At 35.9% G+C, this 22,245-nt stretch overlaps 2 protein-coding genes, 1 long non-coding RNA gene and 1 pseudogene across 4 annotated transcripts; 3 read left to right on the top strand and 1 right to left on the bottom strand.

Annotated features, from left to right (window-relative positions):
* Positions 1-2,274: 2,274 nt before the first annotated feature.
* LOC147478848 (tubulin beta-1 chain) lies at positions 2,275-13,057 on the top strand. The gene is made up of 4 exons (XM_086582976.1): positions 2,275-2,343; positions 10,376-10,918; positions 11,723-11,992; positions 12,124-13,057. The coding sequence occupies exons 2-4, from the start codon at positions 10,525-10,527 to the stop codon at positions 12,795-12,797; spliced, it is 1,338 nt and encodes a 445-aa protein (XP_086439102.1). The 5' UTR covers positions 2,275-2,343; positions 10,376-10,524; the 3' UTR covers positions 12,798-13,057.
* LOC147478849 (cytochrome b-c1 complex subunit 7-2, mitochondrial-like) lies at positions 2,582-7,575 on the bottom strand. Its single transcript, XM_086582980.1, has 4 exons — positions 7,245-7,575; positions 7,009-7,166; positions 6,872-6,919; positions 2,582-2,847 (listed from the first exon to the last, which is right to left on the bottom strand). Exons 1-4 carry the CDS (start codon positions 7,336-7,338, stop codon positions 2,779-2,781), a joined length of 369 nt encoding a protein of 122 aa, XP_086439106.1. The 5' UTR covers positions 7,339-7,575; the 3' UTR covers positions 2,582-2,778.
* LOC147478850 (UPF0481 protein At3g47200-like) lies at positions 2,854-6,303 on the top strand (annotated as a pseudogene).
* A 6,452-nt stretch (positions 13,058-19,509) lies between the features above and the next one.
* LOC147478851 (uncharacterized) lies at positions 19,510-20,287 on the top strand. 2 transcript variants are annotated; one of them, XR_015209559.1, is made up of 4 exons: positions 19,510-19,666; positions 19,773-19,865; positions 19,948-20,037; positions 20,141-20,287. It is a non-coding gene; the product is annotated as an uncharacterized LOC147478851 (long non-coding RNA). The 2 variants fall into 2 exon arrangements; XR_015209560.1 differs by having other exon boundaries at positions 19,776-19,865.
* Positions 20,288-22,245: the final 1,958 nt, after the last annotated feature.

The raw sequence follows: 22,245 nt of genomic DNA on the forward strand, positions 1-22,245 counted from the left end.
AAGCTACGATTAGTATCATTATCTTAACTTTAAGGTATTGACTAGTGCAGCCTTGGTTCAGAAATAACCATATAATTGACCACGAGGACGTGTTGTACAGAGAGAATAGAGGGGTCTGAAGTCGTATCTGAGACTAATAGAGCATAATTAATATTCAATTCCATCACAATTAGCTATCACGGCATATTTGATGTGCAACAATTAACTATTCAATATCCACACTGCAAAGCTTCTTGTATATCCTTTATCCTTGTCACCAATGCATACAAGTTAGAGAGCAATTTAAAAGCCTTCTCAGTAGTATATTTGATCACTACTTAAATTAAAATGAGATGCACAGATGCTTACAGATTCGGTGGAGACAAAATATCCTCTGGTTCTCGTCCCCCGCAGTAATATAGGATCAATGGTGCACAAGTCCGCCTTGAGCAGTTGCAAGCATCAGCGGATGTGTGAGCATGGCCTGCAATAGATATAAATAGAGAGTCAGGCACTACCAAACTAGTATGTTTGCCCTGGTAGTAGTAGTAGTGCTAGAAGTAGAGCATTGGTAGGAAAGTTCTCGTCATGTGAAGCTAATTATGTGCACAACATCAAACTTTATTTCAATTGTTTTAACCTAGACCATTTGTAAGTTGCATGGCAAAAAATAAACAAGAGCTACTAAAACTTGAACTCCCTTTCTATGCATAGGTGATAAGTTGCACACGCGACTACACAGTGAGTGTTGGAGATTCATAGCACGTGACTATATACAGAACAACAATAGTTGTTGAGATTATTCCACTCATTTTCTCACTTGAGTCTCTTTTATATTAATATAATTGACTCTTCATATAAGTTCGAGTTTATGGAGAAATTGGCAATTTAATATGATATCAGAACATCTGGTTTCTAAGAGGTCCAAATTGACTTTTCACATAAATTCCAACTTACGGATAAATTGACACTGATCCAAGAACAAATGGAGTTTTTTGTTTCTTGCTAACCAAGTTTAAAAGCTGCAGCTACTAGGCACTGTGAGAGTAAAGACAAAAGGGAAAACAGGGATGAGTGCCACGTGGTGGTGATTGATTGCCTTACGCCCTTACAGATCCTGCTTTATGATGCATGCAATTGAAATGCGTTTAGGAGTTTTGGACTTTCGTCAGTGGTCAGAGAAACGTGATCATTTAAGGGCTTGGTTTACTTTGGGTGGACAGCTTAGTCCCAATCCACTCAACCTGGACCTATAGCCCGACTCAAATTTTGATTAGGACTGAAATTTCTCGATCCAAGTTCGAAGTTCGAAGTACCATAGATCATCATTCTTTCATTCGTCACGTAGGGGTATTCTTTCATTCTTTCATTCGTCAGGTAGGGGTGTAAAACGGGTTAGGCCGAACTTCTCATGTAGTGAGGGACAGGTCTATGAATGCTAATGCTAAAATTGTAAAGTACTAACCCTCACATCAATTTTTTCTTTTGAGAATTGAAAGTCGGGCTAGAAGGTTGGGTTTGATTACTCTCTTAAACTCTTTATTTATATTATAATCTTGCTAAATTGATACGCGATAAATTAATTATCACGTTTAAATAATATGTTTTCTCAATCTTGATTTTGGTTAATCATAAAATTGGTTTAAGGGAGTCCATTGAGATTCCAAAACTAGAGGCATAATATTTTTAGTTTTTACATCAAAATTTAACCAAAACCAGAATTCAACACATGTCAACCTATGTTGCACCCGACAATCGCCGGCAACTTTATATCTCAAAAGTAGGACCTTGGACGCTGACACCGACAAAAGACTCGGAAATTAATTAATATTTATAATTTTATTTTGTATAAATTAAACATTAAAAACTAAATTAAATATATCAACATTCATAAATTCAAAACTATTAAAGATAAATAGTGACAAAATTAAGTTTAATATTTCCTAATCAAACTTTTAAAACATGTCATAAGTCTTAACAAAACAAAACAAAAAAAAAATTGAGTTTTTTAATATTATTTTAATTTATTTTTTATTTTTTTAGGTCAAAATCCGCATCCTGACTATATTGACCCGCGTCCGGTTTAGTTGATTTAAAAAAAATTGCCAGCCAAGTTTACAAATTTAGGAGGTGCGTCCGTGCTTTAGAGATGTCAACCCACTTTTAGAAGTTATGGACAAGAATACCCTATTTATTTATTTGCAACTACTAGAAATAACGAGATTTCTTCCTCCATAATCTCTTAAAACTTTATAAATATTAAAATGCACTTGATTTAATACATTTTAACTCGATAATTAAGTTATTTGAACTCAATATTTTTAAATAAATAGTCGAGAGAATTTAGTTATAATTATATATGAGGTGTTTGTAACTAAAAATATCATTCCCTTCCTCCATAATTTTCCTTAGAAGAATAGCACGTGATGACCATCTCAGCCCAATGAACAATTATTTCATATAGCCAAAGAAGTTCCCCAAGATCACCCAACTCTATGCGGAGTTTTGACCATTAAATAGCAGAACACATTTCACATTCATATCAGCTAGATACTCGACATTTCCTACCGTTTCATTTGTTAAATAACAGAAAAGGCAGAGGTTCAAAGGTTGAAACATCCTTAATACACATTATTAGGAATGAATATAACAATGTTATAAAGGTAACAGAAAAACATCGAGAAGCTCCAAGGCTAATAAGTTGTGACACAAAACGCTCTCATGACCCTTCAATGAAGTTTAACAGAAATTTCTAACCATATTCTATTGCAGAATATGATTAGATAACAAGAAGTACACTTATGGAATGGTTCTCTGGTAGAGAGGCAGTGCTCCCAAGGCCTCACGCTCTTCTCTCTCCCTCCTTACCTGCAATAAAGAAATAAAGTAACTTATCAAAACTGAAAACAAACGCTGAAACTCATCACAGTTGAAAAAAGACAAGTTATATATCTAAGCGAAACAATCATTATAAAGCATGCCCAAATCAATTAGTAATAAGTACACTGCAATACTGCATAATGAGTAGAAAAAAGAAACCCGTTACAGTTGGCTACCAAATCAAGAGCACCAAGAGAGTTTGATCACATCATTTCATGGTCGTGATAGATATTGAACATCATCTATTTGCTCTCACTCTGCACACACACAACACACTCTCTGCACTCACCACACTCTGCACACACACAACAAACTCTCTGCACTCAGCACACTCTCTGCACACTCTGCACACTCAGCACTCTGCACACACAACACACTATCTACACTCAGCACAATCTCAGCACACTCTACACACTCAGCACAATCTCAGCACACTCAGCACACACAGCACACTCATCACTCATCTACAATCAGCACTCAGCACTCTGCACACTCAACACACACAGCACACTCAGCACTCTGCACACCCAGCACTCATCTAACTCAGCACTCAGCACTCTGCACACACAACACACTCAACCCCCACCACCGCTAGCACCAACAGCAATTGACAACTACTAAACTGACAAATGAAATAAAGTAGTTGTCGAAAACAAGAACTAGAAACAAATTCCAGAAATGTAAAGCCGCAAAATAAGAGAAAGTGCCGAAACAGATGTCATATATAATTATACCACTAACAGTAAGGAGAATTAAATCCAATAATCCAACACTTGTACCTCAATACAAAATATCTAGCTAAACTCACACTTGGCCTTACAAATCAAATAGATGCATGTAGGACATAAATAAAAACTTGGCTATAGAATATGTGTATACACTGCAATACTGCATATATAGCCTTTCTACTGTATTGCATAATCATAAAAGTATAACAAGTCGTTCTTTTCCTTTGGTGTCTTCATAGTTTGCTCCAACAATCAACACCTCATGAGCTTTGTGCTACAACAGCTTGATCACATCATTTCATGGTCGTGATAGATATTCTCATGAGATATTCTCCTTAAAAAGTTTGATCAAACGATAAGGCTGCTGCTTCTCAAATATTTTCAGAAAGCATATAAAAGTGCTAATTACTCGAACCAACAATTCGTAAAATCAAGCCAAGCCGATATTTTGATCTTTTAACGACTTTTTCCAGATAGTCTAGGTGCGCTTCATTCCTCCCTTGCAGTTGCTGAAAGACTATAGAATAATAAATTATTCTTGTACATTACTTGGCATGTGAAAAAAGCAGGATACTGTATTAGTTCATTGTGTGTGAAGAAAGCAAGAATCTAGATTACTGCATTTATCAAAAAAGTGAAACTGCTAGTAAGATATTCAGAAGACAGTATGGAACAGTATACAAACTCTCTTGAGCGTATGATTGCAGAAGGAAATGAAATCTCCTCTGTTCCTGAAGTGGAGCAGTCTGGGAAGAGGATGCTTATTGTACGTTAAGGTGCAATACCATCCCTGCTCTTATTGTTGAGCAACCAGAGAGGGTTAGTAGTGTGATCATGGAGGAAGCAAGCAAACACCAAAGTCAGAGAGGTGATTGGTTGATCAACATAATGATGGACGGAACGGAAGAAAGGAGTAGTCAGTCTCATATGAACCCTCGAATTCAAAAGGTAGCACCAAGACTGCGGGATGTTGAAGCCTATAAGAAATGCTTTGATCCTGCACTGGCATCCATAGGTCCTTATCATCATGGCAGGCCTGAGTTCCAGTTGATGGAGAAGCTCAAGACCATAAGCGCTCGACAATTTGTCTCAGCTTGTAATGTGAGACCCGAAGTTGTATACAGCAAGGTTTTTGAGGCCATTGTCCAAGCTAGGGAGTGCTATTCTGAAGGATCCACGTCTGCGTTTGACGATGAAGCGTTTACACGCATAATGTTCCTGGACGGCTGCTTCATTCTGCAATTTATCTACTGCATTACCACTGACCAGCAATGTGAGCTGACTACTTGTTGCTATAGTGCAGCTTTTTTACTAAGAGACTTGTTCTTGCTTGAAAACCAACTCCCGTTTCTGATATTGCAAGCACTAATGAGGGTGAGATTTATCAAAGATGAAGGGGAAAATATGGTCAACAAATTTATAAACCAGCGAATTAGTCCTCCAGGCCGCTGTTCTCTGGGAATGCATACTGGTAGTAAAGATCGTCAACCACTTCATCTCCTTGACCTCCTTCGAACCAGACTGCTATCCTCCATGTCCTCTCCATTACGACGAACGAGCGATACTGATTGGCACTCTTTCCGTTCAGTCAAGGGCTTAAAGCAGTGGGAATCAACTTTAAGAGGAGCTCCACAAACTCTCTTACTGACATCCACTTCAAGTCTTACAAGATCTACGGGGAGTTTTCACTTCCTCCAATAGCCATTGATGACTCAACCATGCCCAGATTTCTAAACCTGATCACTTACGAGATGTGCCCTGATGCTTCCCATGATTATACATTTATATCCTACATCTGTTTTCTTGATGCACTGATTGATCACGCAGAAGACGTGAAGGAGCTCCGATCCAAGGGCATACTACTGAACTTCCTTGGCAGTGATGACCAAGTAGCCGATCTCTTTAACCAGTTGGCAAATGAATTGGTTCCGGATCCTAAGATCTATTACGAAGTCAAAAGTGGTATTGAATCGCACTACAAAAACAGGGCAAAGGTATCCATGGTTGCGTTCTTAACCACTCATTTCAGTAGCCCTTGGACCGCTTTTGGTTTTTTAGCTGCAAGTTTGGTTGTTGTCATGACTTGCATCCAGACACTCTTCACAGTGTACCACCCATAATATCAAATAAGACAAATAGTCCTATAGAAATATGTTGAAGTTGTTTCTAAAAAGCTTAATTTCCTCTAGAACCTAGATTGGTAATGCATCTCCCTAGTGATTACTTGGTACTAAATCCTAAGATCTTAATCAACTGTTTGATGTTACGCACTCTAAACTCGAGGTCACAGCTTTAATTCAACGTGATCTAAGATTCCTTGCTCCTTTAAAGATGAGATCCTAATGTCTGCTATGCGTACTGGTAGATAATTAATAAATATCCACACCTAGAAAATTCAAAACCATTTATAGGCCAACCGTCATACTTATACTCGAGCAACATATGGAAGAAGACTTTGGAATCACAAATGGCCTCCCAATCAGATATTTGCAATCATGTTAAGTAGTAATGGAATTGTAAGAGGGAAAAAAAACATGAGTGAGAGCAAATAGATGATTAAATCAACATAATCTATATATGGATTGCTATACAGTAGAAAGGCTTTACTGTTGTGGACAACTCCTTACTGAAACTCTGAAAGGCATCGGGCCCATATATGAGATTCAGTAACAAAACTGCATACATACAAGTGGCTGTATTGACGTTTTACCACTGAAAGAAATCCAACGGCTAGGGCTAGATAGGGGATACCCCACCATTATTAGTTGCAATTAGGGACCCTACCCCAGAGGAAGAGTCCCCCATTTTCAAAAATATTAGTGATACCCCCAGTTGCAAGATCCAACGGCTACTAACTAATGGACTCGAACTATGGGCTTGGACTCAACTAATGTTCTACATCACTAATAGTCATTAAACATTAACAATGATTGCACAAAAGAACACTGAACAGCATTAGGACTCTTCAAACTCCAAACAAAGATCCATATTCTACCCAGTAAGTATTATTAAGAAGCAACTATATATATCAGGACAGTGATATTGCTGATAGCCAACTGCTAGGACAGTACTGCTAACATCTAACATATTCAATACCCAGACAAAATAACAAATAAATAAGTACGTAAGTTGTCCACATAAATGAATTCATTCAGAAAGTTATATGCAAGTGTACAATCTAAAGCTGTCAAAAACAGTAATGTAGCATAACTAAAAAGAACAAAAGCATACCCAAGTCAACATCTTAATTAGAATATAATTACGTAAAAATATATACCACTTACAAGAGCCAACATATCGCGCAAATAGCTCCTAAATGGTGTCTGCCTTGCCTGTGAATAACAATACAAGAGAATTGCTTATCAGCTGAAACTCTAACTTAGACCAGATTAAAAATTAGACAAAGACAATAAAAATATACCTGCAAATCATCAGAAAGATACTCGTGCTTCATGGAAAGATCCATAGCACGCTTGAGGCGCTGATTCCTAGCATCAACAATTTCACGAGGAAGCCGAGCTAACGCTTCTTTGATATCCAGATCTTCCTTCTGGTCATATAGATCTTCAAATCGAAGCCCTTAAAAAAAAAAAACACCAATCCAATTAATCACATGTCTAAAAACCCTAAAAAAAAAAAAAAAAAAAAAAAACGGACCGTAATGTTTGAGGCGACGGGAGACGGATTCTTTGTGCATGCGGGCGAGTGGGTTCTTTTCAGGTGAAAGCAATAAAGACATCAGCTTCGACATGGCTGCTCTCTCTTCTCTTTTCTCAATCCAAAACCCAAATCATTTTCTTTTTGTAACACTATTTATCGGTAAATATCTGGTATTTCAGGTTTATATTTGCATGGGCTATTTGTTTGGGCTCAAGTTATTACTTTGAGCACATCAAGCATAACGTACTCCAAGGTGCGATAGAATAACTAGTACCAAAATCTGCATAACTCCCTACCGAAAAATCATTTATCTTCAACTAGTGTCTCCGTTGCCTAGACAAAAGAATAATGTTTATCAGTTCAGTCTCAAGTAATACAAATGAAAGCTACGATTAGTATCATTATCTTAACTTTAAGGTACTGACTAGTGCAGCCTTGGTTCAGAAATAAACATATAATTGACCACAAGGACGTGTTGTACAGAGAGAATAGAGGGGTCTGAAGTCGTATCTGAGACTAATAGAGCATAATGTTCAATTCCATCACAATTAGCTATCACGGCATATTTGATGTGCAACAATTAACTATTCAATATCCACACTGCAAAGCTTCTTGTATATCCTTTATCCTTGTCACCAATGCATACAAGTTAGAGAGCAATTTAAAAGCCTTCTCAGTAGTATATTTGATCACTACTTAGAGTGTGTTTGTTTAGTGGCAAATAAAATTTATATACATTTGCACTTATCCATACTAAGAGCATCTCTAGGTGGTGGTAGCATACTTTTCATATTTGAAGAATCTCGAATGAAGAATAATGTTTATCAGTTCAGTCTCAAGTAATACAAATTTCGACCAACTCTTAACTTTAAAGGTACTGACTAAATTCGGTTCAGAAATAAACAAAATTGACCACAAGGACGTGTTGTACAGAGAGAATAGAGGGGTCTGAAGTCGTATCTGAGACAAATAGAGCATAATCAATTCCATCACAATTAGCTATCACGGCATATTTGTATAATTTCAAACACAATCCATATCCTTTATCCTTGTCACCACATTTAAAAGCCTTCTCAGTAGTATATTTGATCACTACTTAAATTAAAATGAGACCACAGATGCTTATTTACATGGAGTGGCGTGCAAAATAAAAAAAAAAAAACCCCCTACGCGACATTAGAATTGGATGCAGATGCTTACAGATTCGGTGGAGACAAAATATCCTCTGGTTCGCAGTGGTAGGATCAATGTCAAAGTCAAAAAAGTTGTTTGGGCTCAATATAATCATCATCCGTCCCTGTTCTTTGCTAGTCTTAAACTCAAAAGCGTTATTTCAAAGACATTTTTTGTTTAGAGATTGAAGAAGAAACAAGAGCTTGAAAAACTCCTTTCTAAGATATTACTAGTACATCGAAACAATAATGAAGAAAAAGAAGAATCAAAAGAAGAAGAAGAGCAACCATCACAAGTGTTGCCATTTTTGTAAATTGTTAACTATATTTGGCAAGTTTGGAATTTTTTTTTTTTATATTTGTAACTATTTTAAACATGTTTAGAATAGTTAAAAAATAAAAAATATCTATAGTAAAAAATAAATGAATCTAATCCAAACTTATAAATTTGGCAAGTTTTTTTTTTTTTTTGATAACGATTTTGAGTTTGTTTACGTGTTAAGATAAAATATGTCCCTATAACTCTTCATTATATGTATACATGAATTCTCCCAAAGGCCAAAGTTGAAACTGCATACATGTATGTTTAATTCTGATCCAAGTCACACATAATTCTGATCCAAGATGAACTGGAGTTTTTTGTTTCTTGCTAGCCAAGTTTAAAGGCTGCAGCTACTAGACACTGTGAGAATAAAGACAAAAGGGAATACAGGGATGAGTGCCACGTGGTGGTGATTGATTGCCTTACAGATCCTGCTTTATGAATGCATGCAATTGAAATGCGTTTAGGAGTTTTGGACTTTCGTCAGTGGTCAGAGAAACGTGATCATTTAAGGGCTTGGTTTACTTTGGGTGGACAGCTTAGTTCCAATCCACTCAACCTGGACCTATAGCCCGACTCAAATTTTGATTAGGACTGAAATTTCTCGATCCATGGGCTTCACAAATTCGAAGTACCTTAGATCATCATTCTTTCATTGGTCACGTAGGGGTGTAAAACGGGTTAGGCCGACCTTTTCATGTAGTGAGGGGCAGACCTATGAGGGCTAATGTTAAAATTGTAAATCCCTAACCCTCACATCAATTTTTTCTTTTGAGAATTGAGGGTCGGGCTAGAGGGCCGGGTTTGATTACTCTCTTAAACTCTTTATTTACATTATAATCTTGTTAAATTGATACGCGATAAATTAATTATCACGTTTAAATAATATGTTTTCTCAATCTTGATTTTGGTTAATTATAAAATTGGTTTAAGGGAGTCCGTTGAGATTCCAAAACTAGAGGCATAATATTTTTAGTTTTTACATCAAAGTTTGACCAAAACCAGAATTCAACACATGTCAACCTATGTTGCATCGACACTGACGCGGCAACTGAGTTATATCTCAAAAAAGTAGGACGGACGGACACGGCAAAAGACTCGAAAATTAATTAATATTTATAATTTTATTTTGTATAAATTAAACATTGAAAACTAAATTAAATATATCAACATTCATAAATTCAAAACTATTAAAGATAAATAGTGACAAAATTAAGTTTAATATTTTCTAATCAAACTTTTAAAACATGTCATAAGTCTTAACAAAACAAAAAAAAATAAAAAAAAAATTGAGTTTTTTAATTTATTTTTAATTTTTTTAGGTCAAAATCTGCCCTAGCCAATATTGACCCGCGTCTTGACCCACATACAGTTTAGTTGACTGCGTCTTGACCATATTGACCGCGTCCGACGCGAACGTGCGTCCTACTTTAGAGATGTCAACCCACTTTTAGAAGTTATGGACAATAATACCCTATTTATTTATTTGCAACTACTGGAAATAACGAGATTTCTTCCTCCATAATCTCTTAAAATTTTATAAATATTAAAATGCACTTGATTTAATACATTTTAACTCGATAATTAAGTTATTTGAACTCAAAATTTTTAAATAAATAGTCGAGAGAATTTAGTTATAATTATAACTAAAAATATCATTCCCTTCAGTTACACGGTTAAAACCCAACTATATATAAATAAATACCTTTCCATCACCAACCCCTCCCATTCATTTCCTCATTTCCCGATCCAAGAAAAAAAATACCAAAACTACCCTAACAAAATGAGAGAGATCCTTCACATTCAAGGAGGGCAATGTGGGAATCAAATAGGAGCAAAATTCTGGGAAGTAATATGTGATGAACATGGTATTGATGGTACTGGAAAATACAATGGTGATTCAGATCTTCAATTAGAAAGAATAAATGTATATTATAATGAAGCAAGTGGTGGTCGTTATGTACCACGTGCTGTTTTAATGGATTTGGAACCTGGGACTATGGATAGTCTTAGATCTGGTCCTTTTGGTCAGATTTTTAGACCTGATAATTTTGTTTTTGGTCAATCTGGTGCTGGTAATAATTGGGCTAAAGGTCATTATACTGAAGGTGCTGAATTAATTGATTCTGTTCTTGATGTTGTTAGGAAAGAAGCCGAGAATTGCGATTGCTTGCAGGGTATAATCATTTAATTGCTTTTCTTTAAATTCATCATCTGTTGAATAATCATAATATTTTATTTGTTTCGAATTATATATGGGTGGGTTGTTGTTATTTAAATTTCATTAGTCATGGCTAATTTGATTCGATGGAGAGATAGACCAGCATTGTATATATTCACTTACGCAGCTTTCTTGATTGCCTCTACATCAGGCAAATTTGGTTAATTCATTTTTTGAATGAATATGTTCTATCATCGAGGGTGGTCCACCTTCTTATATTTCATCATACCATTGATAATAATAGATAATAATAGTGGAGATGGTGAGCTTAATGGTGAAGGCAGTGGTATTGCTTCGTTATTGGAAGATTTCTAGATATTAACATTGTGTAATCTTAAAGGCCACACTATCTGTTTTAGTTTAGAAAAACCAAAAAGAAGGATTTGAAACAGAAAGTTATATCATGCTGCAGTCTGGAAAAGTTTTGAGAAATAGTTGTTGGCATGATGCAAAAGGCAGTGTACCCCATGGCTTCTGTGATTCCCTTGTTGAAACATTAGGTGTTACATTTTGTGAGATGATATATAAGGTGTTGAAGTAATGATTTATATTTGGTTGGGTTTTTCTAAATTTTCGAACACTGGAGGACTTAGGATGTTTGTTGTCATAATGTGTGGTCATATTGGAAATATTATTTTTGAGATAGTTTGAGATTACCCAGTGTAATCTTTAAAGGGCTAAAAAATTCTATCATGATATAGGTACTGTGGTGTTTTCATTTATCAATTGTAGTTACCTGTTTTCATTAAAACTTGTACAGGTTTCCAAGTATGTCATTCTTTGGGTGGAGGCACTGGCTCTGGCATGGGAACACTCCTAATCTCCAAAATAAGGGAGGAGTATCCAGACCGCATGATGCTGACGTTCTCTGTCTTTCCCTCTCCCAAGGTTTCCGACACTGTGGTAGAGCCATACAATGCCACTCTTTCTGTACATCAGCTTGTTGAGAATGCTGATGAATGCATGGTCCTTGACAACGAGGCTCTTTATGACATTTGCTTCCGCACTCTTAAGCTCGCCACACCCACCTGTAAGTCAGAATTTATCCTGTAAAGTTCATAATCTTTCATCTTTGCTTTATTAATATGATCAATGTATGCAACATTTGTTATTCATGGTGTTTTTGTTTCTCATAAACATCCTTTCTTTGCATTACTGCAGTTGGTGATCTCAATCATCTCATATCAGCAACCATGAGTGGCGTCACATGCTGTCTTCGATTTCCTGGACAACTCAATTCTGATCTACGTAAGCTAGCGGTGAATTTGATCCCATTTCCCCGTCTCCACTTTTTCATGGTTGGGTTTGCACCTCTGACTTCCAGAGGTTCCCAGCAATACCGCAACCTCACTGTTCCTGAGCTCACCCAACAGATGTGGGATTCCAAGAACATGATGTGCGCTGCTGATCCTCGGCATGGCCGTTACCTTACTGCTTCAGCCATGTTCCGCGGTAAGATGAGCACTAAAGAGGTTGATGAACAGATGATTAACGTCCAAAACAAGAACTCGTCTTACTTTGTTGAGTGGATTCCCAACAATGTTAAGTCAAGTGTTTGTGACATCCCTCCAAAGGGTCTTAAGATGGCATCAACATTTATTGGAAACTCAACCTCTATTCAAGAGATGTTCCGGCGGGTCAGTGAGCAATTCACAGCTATGTTCAGGAGGAAGGCTTTCTTGCATTGGTACACTGGTGAAGGCATGGACGAGATGGAGTTTACAGAGGCTGAGAGCAACATGAATGATTTGGTGGCTGAATACCAGCAATACCAGGATGCTACTGCAGACGATGAGGAGGAGTATGAGGATGAGGAAGAAGAGGTTGGGGCTTGAAGTTTCTTGGTTCCGTATGTGGTGAAGTTTCATTTGCATTTGTTATATATAGTTAGCTTGTATGGCTTGTGTGTTTCCTACTTCAGAGTTGGTTTGTGACTATGTTCATGGATGTACACTGCGATAAGTTTTCGACTATTATGGGTAAGGTTGTTTTGCATTTATATTTTTTCTACCTACTTCAGAACTGGATCTGTAATATCCTGAATTTTATGGTTGGCTTTACTTAATTTCGACATTCATGTGGTTTGAGATGTGTATTTTGATTGTCCAAGATCTATTGCTTGTTCAATGACTTGTCGACTAGTCTAACATGTTTTCAGTTATCTGGTTTTTGCCCGACTGAATCTGAGCTTTCATTTGTTGGAGACGACTTTACTTGCGCTTTTTATGAGCCATCTGGTTGCAGTTCTGTACTTCTGTATGCATGTAAAGTTTATTGTTGGTTTAGCATTTGATGTAGCATGATCAGTTGAATACAACGATTTCTCATATAATTACTTGGAGAAATTATATGTATAATTTGCTCTCTAAATTTGAACATGCTCTAGAAAATATGCTTGCAAGTCGCACGAAGAACGCCAAGGAACGAAGTACAAGCATCCAGATGAGATTGGGAAGTCTCCAAGTAACCCCCAGGTATGAATATTTTCTCGGGTGAACTAGTGTTACTGGGTCTCCCCGCTAAATACACACAAAAAAAATTTGGTCAATCCAATTTGACTTTTTTTTTTCATGTATTTAGGGGGGAGACCCTAATTTCCCATCTAGTGAGGGGGAATCCTAATTGGCTCATCTAGTGGGGGGTAATATAGGTTAACCCTATTTTATCTCTTTTTCTCAGTTTTACGAAAAGTTATTTGATATCCCCTACAAAAACTTCTACAAGAAACAAAATGCTAATAGGAATTCTAGTCCTCTATTCCCCTAATTAAATGCTATAAATCTATATTCTGAAAATTCAACTATGTGTCATAAAGGCGCGTAATAATATTTCCCAAAAATTGGATATCGAAATTGGAAACTCATCACTTTAATAGGCATGGTTACCCTATAAACATATGCCGAGACTCCACCTACATTGCAGCCATTAATACTTCATCTTCGTTACTATTCAAAATTATGGATTTACTTTCACAAAGTGAAAGCACTACCAATCTCGTCCTCTCCACGAATATAGACGTCATGACAATGGATTCACTTATGTCAAGAGCTTGAACACTATATATGGTCACAATGCAATGAAATAACATTCAACATGGAGGTTGAAGTTAATCAGAAGAAAGTATGGTTAAGAACACAAGAAGACGGTTTTAGGGTCCACTTGGTACACATAAAACTACAATGATTAATGAGTTTTCCTTTAAGTTTGATAGTTTGTTGACTTTGGACGGTTGTCGCAATGATGAACTTGTTTTGGAAAATGGTATTCCTTACATCAGATTGCAGAAGCGGCACTGGAAAATAATCCCAGGCCCGATAAAATAACTTTGATTTTGGACTTGGAGGTTCAAACAGAATTTGAGGCAGCTCATGATGATGAAGAGGAATTTATGTGACATATTGAGAAACACCCGTGTTCATCAGTTGAAGAAGCAACTAGTGGAGTTGATGGTTTGTAACTTTCTTCTGTTGATGATTTAAGCTTTGAAAAAGATGAATTGGTGGAAGCTGATTGTCCAATATGTTTGAATGAGTTGCAGAGAGAGCTAGACATCACACGAATGCCTTGCAAACATATGTTTCATAGAAGATGTCTCGACACATGGTTGCCAAGGACTAATACATGCCCGTTTTGTCGAGCAAAAATGCCTGTAGGATAATAATTCATTGTTTGTTCTTTTAATTTTTTTGTTTCTTAGTAATTTTGTTCAAGTAGTCCTGCTTCATGTAATTTGTAAATTGGCAGACCAGAACATGTCATGATTTTGTATGAATAAATTTACTGATGTATGAATTTGATTTTAAACTTACTTTGGCGTCATGTTATTCTGTTCGGTGAGATGACTGAGATCCCTTGCAGAGATATAGGCGTGTAGCAAATAGGTTATGGTTCTGATACACATAAGAAGCAGTGTGTATTTGGGGTAGAAGACCAGATTGTCCCATTTAAGTAGTTGGACCAGCAAGGCGTGGGTGCTGCAACTGGTATTGAACCAAAGTTGTGAACTTTAGGCAGAACCAAAGTTATGGGACTTTGTATTGGTAATATGGCGTACTGTGGATCTTTTAAGTGCTCCAATGCATAGCCAAATATCATGATTATACAAATTCAAAAGTGAGATAACTGATATCTATATCTGCGATATATAATTCCATATATTTGGTTTTCTCCTTTTTTCTACATCTGCTTTAAACCAAATATGTCAGTCCAACATTTAGATAGGTCAGGGATATATATAAGTAAGCTGTCCTCTATATTGATCTCTTTTAGACCTTTATGGCTCGTGTGTTTCTTCAATACTTCAGAGGTAGTTTGGGGCTACATATGGTTCATGGATATACAACTTGATAACTTTTCGACCACCATAAGGGATTGAAACAAAGATGGAGAGAGTTAAAGAGCAAGTTGACCCTCTGTACTATTGTCCAAAATTTATTCTTGGTTTAGGCATATGATCAGTTGAATACGAAGTTGCTTGTACAGCTATTTGAAGAAATAAAAATGTATAATTTGAACCTTAATGCAAACATGTTGCTCTCTACTAAGATTGAACACGCTCTAGAAAATATGATTGCAAAACGAGGACGAGCACCAAGGAACATCCCTTGAAATAGGGAAGTCTCAAAGTCCCTACATTACTACATATGATAGTTTTCTTTTTCTATCAGTTTTACGTCAAGTTATTTGATAATCACATTATCATCTACTAAAACTTCTACAAGAAACGGAGTCCTGAATCCTGATTGAAACTAATTACATAACTAACCGTTATTTCTAGGAAACACGCCCATGTGACCTATTTGGATTAGGATTAGATGCACAACCAAAATAGAATTACCTGATTACCTTAGAGGGTCAGGAGGCATTCCTTGAATACTTGCACAACAAGTTTAAAATATATAGAAACTTCTAGCCCCTAATAAAACTATGAGATGTGGGTAAGTACAACTGTACAACCGTGTTCTCCGTAATCAATGATATGCAATTGGAAACTCTTTTGGTAATCCGAATCCAAAGACAATTAGTAACATACCAAAATAGTAGCATGGTTGCAGGTTGCCCTATATATATACGGCAAGACTTAATACTTGTTTGCTCATCAAAAGTATGGATCTACTTTCGCAAAGTAAAAGCATTCCCGATCTCGCTTGTCCTCTCGAAGAATATTACAGTCAATCCACTTATGTCAAGCACTTGAATATTATATATGATCATTATACAGAGAAGAGCAATGAAATAGCATTCAGCATGGTGGTTGCAGTTAGTCATGACAAAGAAGGGTTAACAACTCAAGAAACACGACATGCAACTACAAAGTTCAAAGAGTTCTCATTCAACTTTAATGATTTGTTAACTTCAGATGGTGGCTGTAAAAATAATGAACTCAATGAGTTTGTATGTGAGAATGGTATTCCTCTAAAGTTCTGGAATACATTTCAGAAAATGCTATCTGTTTTCACGCATAAGATTGCACAAGCAGCATTGGAAAAGAGTCCTAGGCCTGATAAAATAAGATTGGCTTTGGAGTTAGAGGTTCGTACAGAGACGGTGGTAACTTGTGAAGATGAAGAACTCCTGTGTCCATCAGTCGAAGCAGACACAACTTGTGGATATGATGGTTGTTTGGAAAAAGAGGTGTTGATGGAAGAATGTCCAATATGTTTGAAGGAGTTATGGACGGAGATAGACATCACGCGAATGCTTTGCAAGCACATATTCCATAGAAGATGTCTCTATACATGGTTGTCAAAGCCTGAATATACTAATACATGCCCGTATTGTCGCCAATGTATTTTATTGTTTCATTGATCTTGTTAACTTTTAGTTTCTTAGTGATTTTGATACGCGGTCCTGCTTCAAGTAATATCTGCAGAACATGTAATGATTTTGTAACGAATAAATTTGAATTAGTGAATTATTATGTCTAGTCTGGTAAGTGGTAATGCTTATTGTCCATTAATTTTCTCAGAAAATATCAGTCCAACAATGTAGATTATATCAGCAATATATATTACACGCCACACTCATAGTTAGTTAACTGGTTTAATTGTTCCATCTAGATTTCTATCAAACCATTCCTTCTTGAATTGCAACAGCTCAAATGTTCATATTCAAAGCTAAAAAACTCCATTTACTTACTACCCAAATCCTGAAAAGCAAAGATATCATGAACCATCTTATCTTAAACACACCCATCATGCCCATCATGCCTACTACTACTACTACACTTATGACGTCAAGAAGGAATGGTCAGGGTGGAGTTTCTATGGTTCAAGGTGCTACCAGGGGCATTGGTCTCGAATTTGTAAGTCATTTTGTTAATTTTCATTTTATGTTTTGGATGTTGAATTTGATTTTTGACAATGGGTAATTTCATTTTGGACAAATAGGTTAGGCAATTATTGGAGAGAAAGGAGAAAGGGCATGTAATTGCGACTTGTCGAAATCCTGATGGAGCGACAGGGCTTATTGAGTTGAAGGAAAAATTTCCAGAACATCTTGATATATTACAGTTGGATGTAACAGATGAAAGTACCATTGAGTTAAATTTTAGTCATATTAATAATGCAAGTGAAATAATGCCCACCATTGAGTAGTAACAACCATAGTACAAAATATCCCGATATATCGCGATATTTAGAGATATCTATCTATATTTCAGAAAAAGATATTTAAGGGTGTGTTTGTTAAATTTTAACTCATGGAAAGGAAAGAAAATAAAATGGGTGGTCCACTATGGAATGGAATAGAATGGAATGGAAAGGAAATAATTTTAAATGGTATGTATTTGGTAAACTGGGGAAAGGAAAGTAAAAACTGGAGAAAGGAAAGTAAAAACTGGGGAAAGGAATAATCATGTTTGTTTGCAAAAGCTATGGAAAGGAATAATTATATTGTTGGGTCATGGGTGTATTAGTAGTAAGCCATATCTATCTATTTCTTTTCCTTTCTTTTCCACAAAATTTTTAGGGGTTAGCTAAGGACACAAAACCTTTTCCATTTCTATGATTTTGTTTCCATATGGAAAAGCCCATTTCCTTTCCAATGGGTAAACAACCTTTAAAAACTATGGAAAAGGTGGACCACTCTTATTTTCCTTTCCTTTCCATAGTGTTTCCATCATAACAAACACACCCTAAATATCACGATATGTTTAGAGATATATACGACTGCAAATATCAGTTATATTTCGATAATATTTGCGATATTTGTGATATTTAGGGATATTTGGCGATATTTTGTATATATAACAATTTTATTTAATATTTACCATTATATTTCAAATAAATATAAATAATATATCACGATATATCAATAAATATCCACAATATCCACGATATTTGTCGATATTTTAGATATATCCACGATATTTGCATATGAAACAATGTCAAATATCCCCAAAGAGAGGGATATATCCACGATACATATCCAGAAATTGAATATCGATAAATACCCATATTCTGATATTTTGTACTATGGTAACAACATCATTGTTTATTACAGTCTCTTGTAGTTGCAGTTTCCTTTTTGGTTTATAGTGTTTTTTTTTGCACTCAATTAAGGATTTGATTAAAATGAAATAATGTGTTACATGAAGAAGGATTTTCAATACATGTGACTCAACCGAATCTAAAATAGACTCAACAGAATCTAAAGTAGGTTCTCAAAGGACACTCAAGCCTAGAAACAAATGGTGGTCTACTGTTACTCCATACAAGAAATAAGCCAAAAGGCCCAATTTCAAATTTTAATCATAGTCTAGGACAGCTGGGTTTTGAAACCATTGATAAGAACATTTTTTGGCTTATAACTACTAGAAAAACCAGATTTAACATTTTAATTATTAATAAGGACAGACTTGACTTTTTTATTTTTTACTCTTTTCAATTTTACCCTTCTATGTTTGGTATGCATTGATGTATGTGCATACTTCGCATACCAAGAAGTGGTATGCACTGACACTTGTGCATACAATTTTCTTTGTGATGTTTAGTATGCACTAACGTCTGTACATACCTCGCATACCAAGAGGTAGTATGCACTGACACTTGTGCATACTATTTTCTTTGTGATGTTTGGTATGCACTGACGTCTGTGCATACCTCGCATACCAAGAGGTAGTATGCACTGACACTTGTGCATAACATTTTCTTTGTGATATTTGGTATGCACTGACGTCTTTGCATACCTAAGGTAGTATACTAAGGTGGTATGTACCGACACCTGTGCATACCAGGGTACTATTGTCTTTTTCGAACAAAAGTCAACTATTGTCCTTGAGAGTGTTTTTGAAATGCGGATAGGTTTTTTGGTTCATTATTTTGGAATTTTGTCCTTTTTAGTTTTGTCCCCTACTCCATATAGCCTGTCCACCTGCCAATCCTGCCATTGTGGAAGCCTTCCTTGTAACGGCATCGGCTCCAAAATTGGCTTCACGATAGGTGTGTGTCAATCTCCAGCTTGTAAGTAAGGAGGTTGCTCGTGTCCATCGTGCTCTTATCATCCATGGAATATTCACTCCATTTAGGCATTGCACCACTGCTAGCTAGCAATAACATGCTTATTTATCATTGGCTTATATTTATTATTTTACCTCTTATTATACAATCAGGTGACAGAGCCATCACAGATTCTAAATGATACCTTCCAAGCCCAACTACATGACAACATGCATCAAAACAGCTCAACTCTTATGAAAGAAAAGGTATTCATTTACTTTTACCCTACTGCCAATGACTAACAATCTATACAAAAAAAAAAACATATTCCTTGATTCAACGCTTTATTCTTATTATGTTCTTTTTTTCTAGCAGCAACTTCCTTTGGAAAGGTCCACTGACATTCCTAACTCCTCAAATAAGAAAAACAGAACTGATAAAACTTACAAAAGAAAAGCTTATGTGGTATGTGTTTCACTTTTATAGGTTTCCATTTTTAAAAAATAGTTAGACATTCACTTATCCTCTATCTACTTTTTTGTCAAAGGTAATTTCGACTGAAGATTCGAATGAATCATCCCAGACTTCAGTCATTAGACCTCCATCTAAAAGGGTGCGTAAGATAAAAGAAAACAAGGTATTTAAACATTACTTATATTCAAAACAAATTTACCTTTACCACAATTCTACATGACTCTTCTTACTAATTTGAATCACATTTACTTTTGCTTTGTCTATAGGCCAAAAGCTGAAATGTGTCAAAGTAGATCATGCGATGGAGATATTTTATATTAATTTGTTGTTATTATTAGTTGTGTTCTTAAAAAGAAACCTTATTGTGCTATCTTCTGTAACTTTATTGCATTTAGACATGAATTCCATCTCTATCATACGTACTATAATAAACTATAATAATCTGCATAACTTTATTGCATTTATTGTGCTGTTTCTTTCAATCCCTCTATATTATATCCATCTTACGGTACTTTCATATATATATAATCACTTTGGTATTATAGAAGCACAAGGGATACCTACTGTCAAGGTTTATAGGTTTAAGTGATAAAGATCTAAGTTACTTGAGGGACATGTGTTCCAATTTTTTTCATGACAGCTGGGAAACTATGTAACTATGATCGTTTTCTTAAGGGATGACTTACATACATACTACCTGTTTACATTAGTTAAGCTTACATTAGTTAAAAAAAAAAACAATACTTAAAAAATGCAAATTGACGAAAGAAAAGACCACCAAATTTTATAGTAAGAAATCGGAAGGTAATCCTGTCATTTGCCATATGAAATGCTTAAAAATCCGTTTGAAAGAAAATCATAACTTGGTTAGGAGAGAGTAATAAAAATGTCTTAATTTGAATTAAAAGCCACCCTTTGCATTAGAGCACATGTTCACAAAACTCTTTTATACTAAACACTATTATAATCAGGAAATAATTCTTCATATAATCTTAAGCCATTTATATGGAAGGGAATGCAATATAAAGTCAACTTATTGTGGGCTATCTAGATTTTGGCATTATTTGCTGTACTTATCTATTGTCTCATAGCTGCATATCACCATTTATTCCAGTTTTTATTATCAATTTTATATGTTGATGATCCTATTATGTCAAGCTCAGCTTAGCCAACTTAATTTTATAAGTAAGTGTTATTAACATCAACGACATAGTGGATTAGTGGTGTTGACGCCTTGACGGTTGAGCAGCCAGATGAAATTTTCCATAATTTCAATCATCTAGAAAGTGGATTGGTTGAGATACTTGGGCAGTCAAGTTGCTTTCTGAGAATTACTTGGCGAATGATATTGTAAAAGTTGTTAAGGTTGGTGTTGATCCTATCCCGAGCAATAGGGGCGGCTTAGTTGGAAAAGCTCTTGATCAGCCGGGTTGAAGCGGTCTGTAAGGGTTGGTGAGACAGGGTTCAGAGAAGTCACAATGTCCCTCCTGGATCATGATCGCTCTGATAATGTTCTACATACTTCCTTGGTCAATATCACACACTCTATTTTCAACCTCAATGAAATGAATGGGTGAAAGGTAATAAGACTCGTGGGAAGAAAAATGTGACCAAGGTTGTATCGTTTGAGCAGTTTATTCTGCATGACTTTGATGCAAGTAATGAGTTTTCCTTCTTTCTTTGTCTTATGGGGTATTATGCGATTTTTATTCCTAAAGGTTGTTTGAATGTAAAGGCTTCATCGAATCCGGTTTGATTTGACTTTTTCTATTTTTCAATATTAAAACACCAAATCAATCGGATGACTTTATTATCTTAAGGAAATGGAGATCGTGACCAATGTTCTCCTCCGTGTTCCTCTCTTGGTTTGTTGACATTGTCTCTCTCTCAGATTCAGGTGAGGTCAATCAAACATTCAAACACCTTTTATATGTATTTCGGATATGCATACGGTTGCATTACACGGGCCAACAATGTCCGAGATTGTGGAATCTCTTGAGCTCTGAACGATAGGAGTTCGGATGGTATTGAAGGGCGTCCTTTGATTTGTCTCTTCAAACAACTAATACTCGCTTCATATCCTCTCCTGTTACTAGCTAAGCCTCTGCGAATGTAAAGCAATTTTTGTGAGAAAACAATCTGTTTCACCGTCTGATTGTTCAATGGCAGTGTCATGTCAATATAATTTTTTTGTTCTCTGTTGGACAACAAAACTGTAAATCACATTTGATCCTTTCTTGAATATTACCTGATTTTGTTCAGCATGCAATTTTTTACTGGAAGACAAAGGGCTCGAGCCTGTTGGTTCTAGCTGTCAGTTGCTTGACGAGCTCCGCGTCCTCCCAGCAGTCCCCTTTGATTAAGATGTTGT

This window comes from Coptis chinensis, chromosome 9 (genome assembly GCF_015680905.1).
Source record: "Coptis chinensis isolate HL-2020 chromosome 9, ASM1568090v1, whole genome shotgun sequence".
NCBI lineage: Eukaryota > Viridiplantae > Streptophyta > Magnoliopsida > Ranunculales > Ranunculaceae > Coptis > Coptis chinensis.

Bases quoted from the DNA above. Each gene is read 5' to 3' on its own strand.
- LOC147478848 (XM_086582976.1), top strand. From the start codon at position 10,525: ATGAGAGAGATCCTTCACATTCAAGGAGGGCAATGTGGGAATCAAATA. The intron at 10,919-11,722 runs GTATAATCATTT...AAACTTGTACAG, and splicing joins GAATTGCGATTGCTTGCAGG to GTTTCCAAGTATGTCATTCT. The intron at 11,993-12,123 runs GTAAGTCAGAAT...GCATTACTGCAG, and splicing joins TAAGCTCGCCACACCCACCT to TTGGTGATCTCAATCATCTC.
- LOC147478849 (XM_086582980.1), bottom strand. From the start codon at position 7,338: ATGTCGAAGCTGATGTCTTTATTGCTTTCACCTGAAAAGAACCCACTC. The intron at 6,920-7,008 runs GTATATTTTTAT...TGTTATTCACAG, and splicing joins ATCTTTCTGATGATTTGCAG to GCAAGGCAGACACCATTTAG. The intron at 2,848-6,871 runs GTAAGTGGTATA...TCTTTATTGCAG, and splicing joins TGCGCGATATGTTGGCTCTT to GTAAGGAGGGAGAGAGAAGA.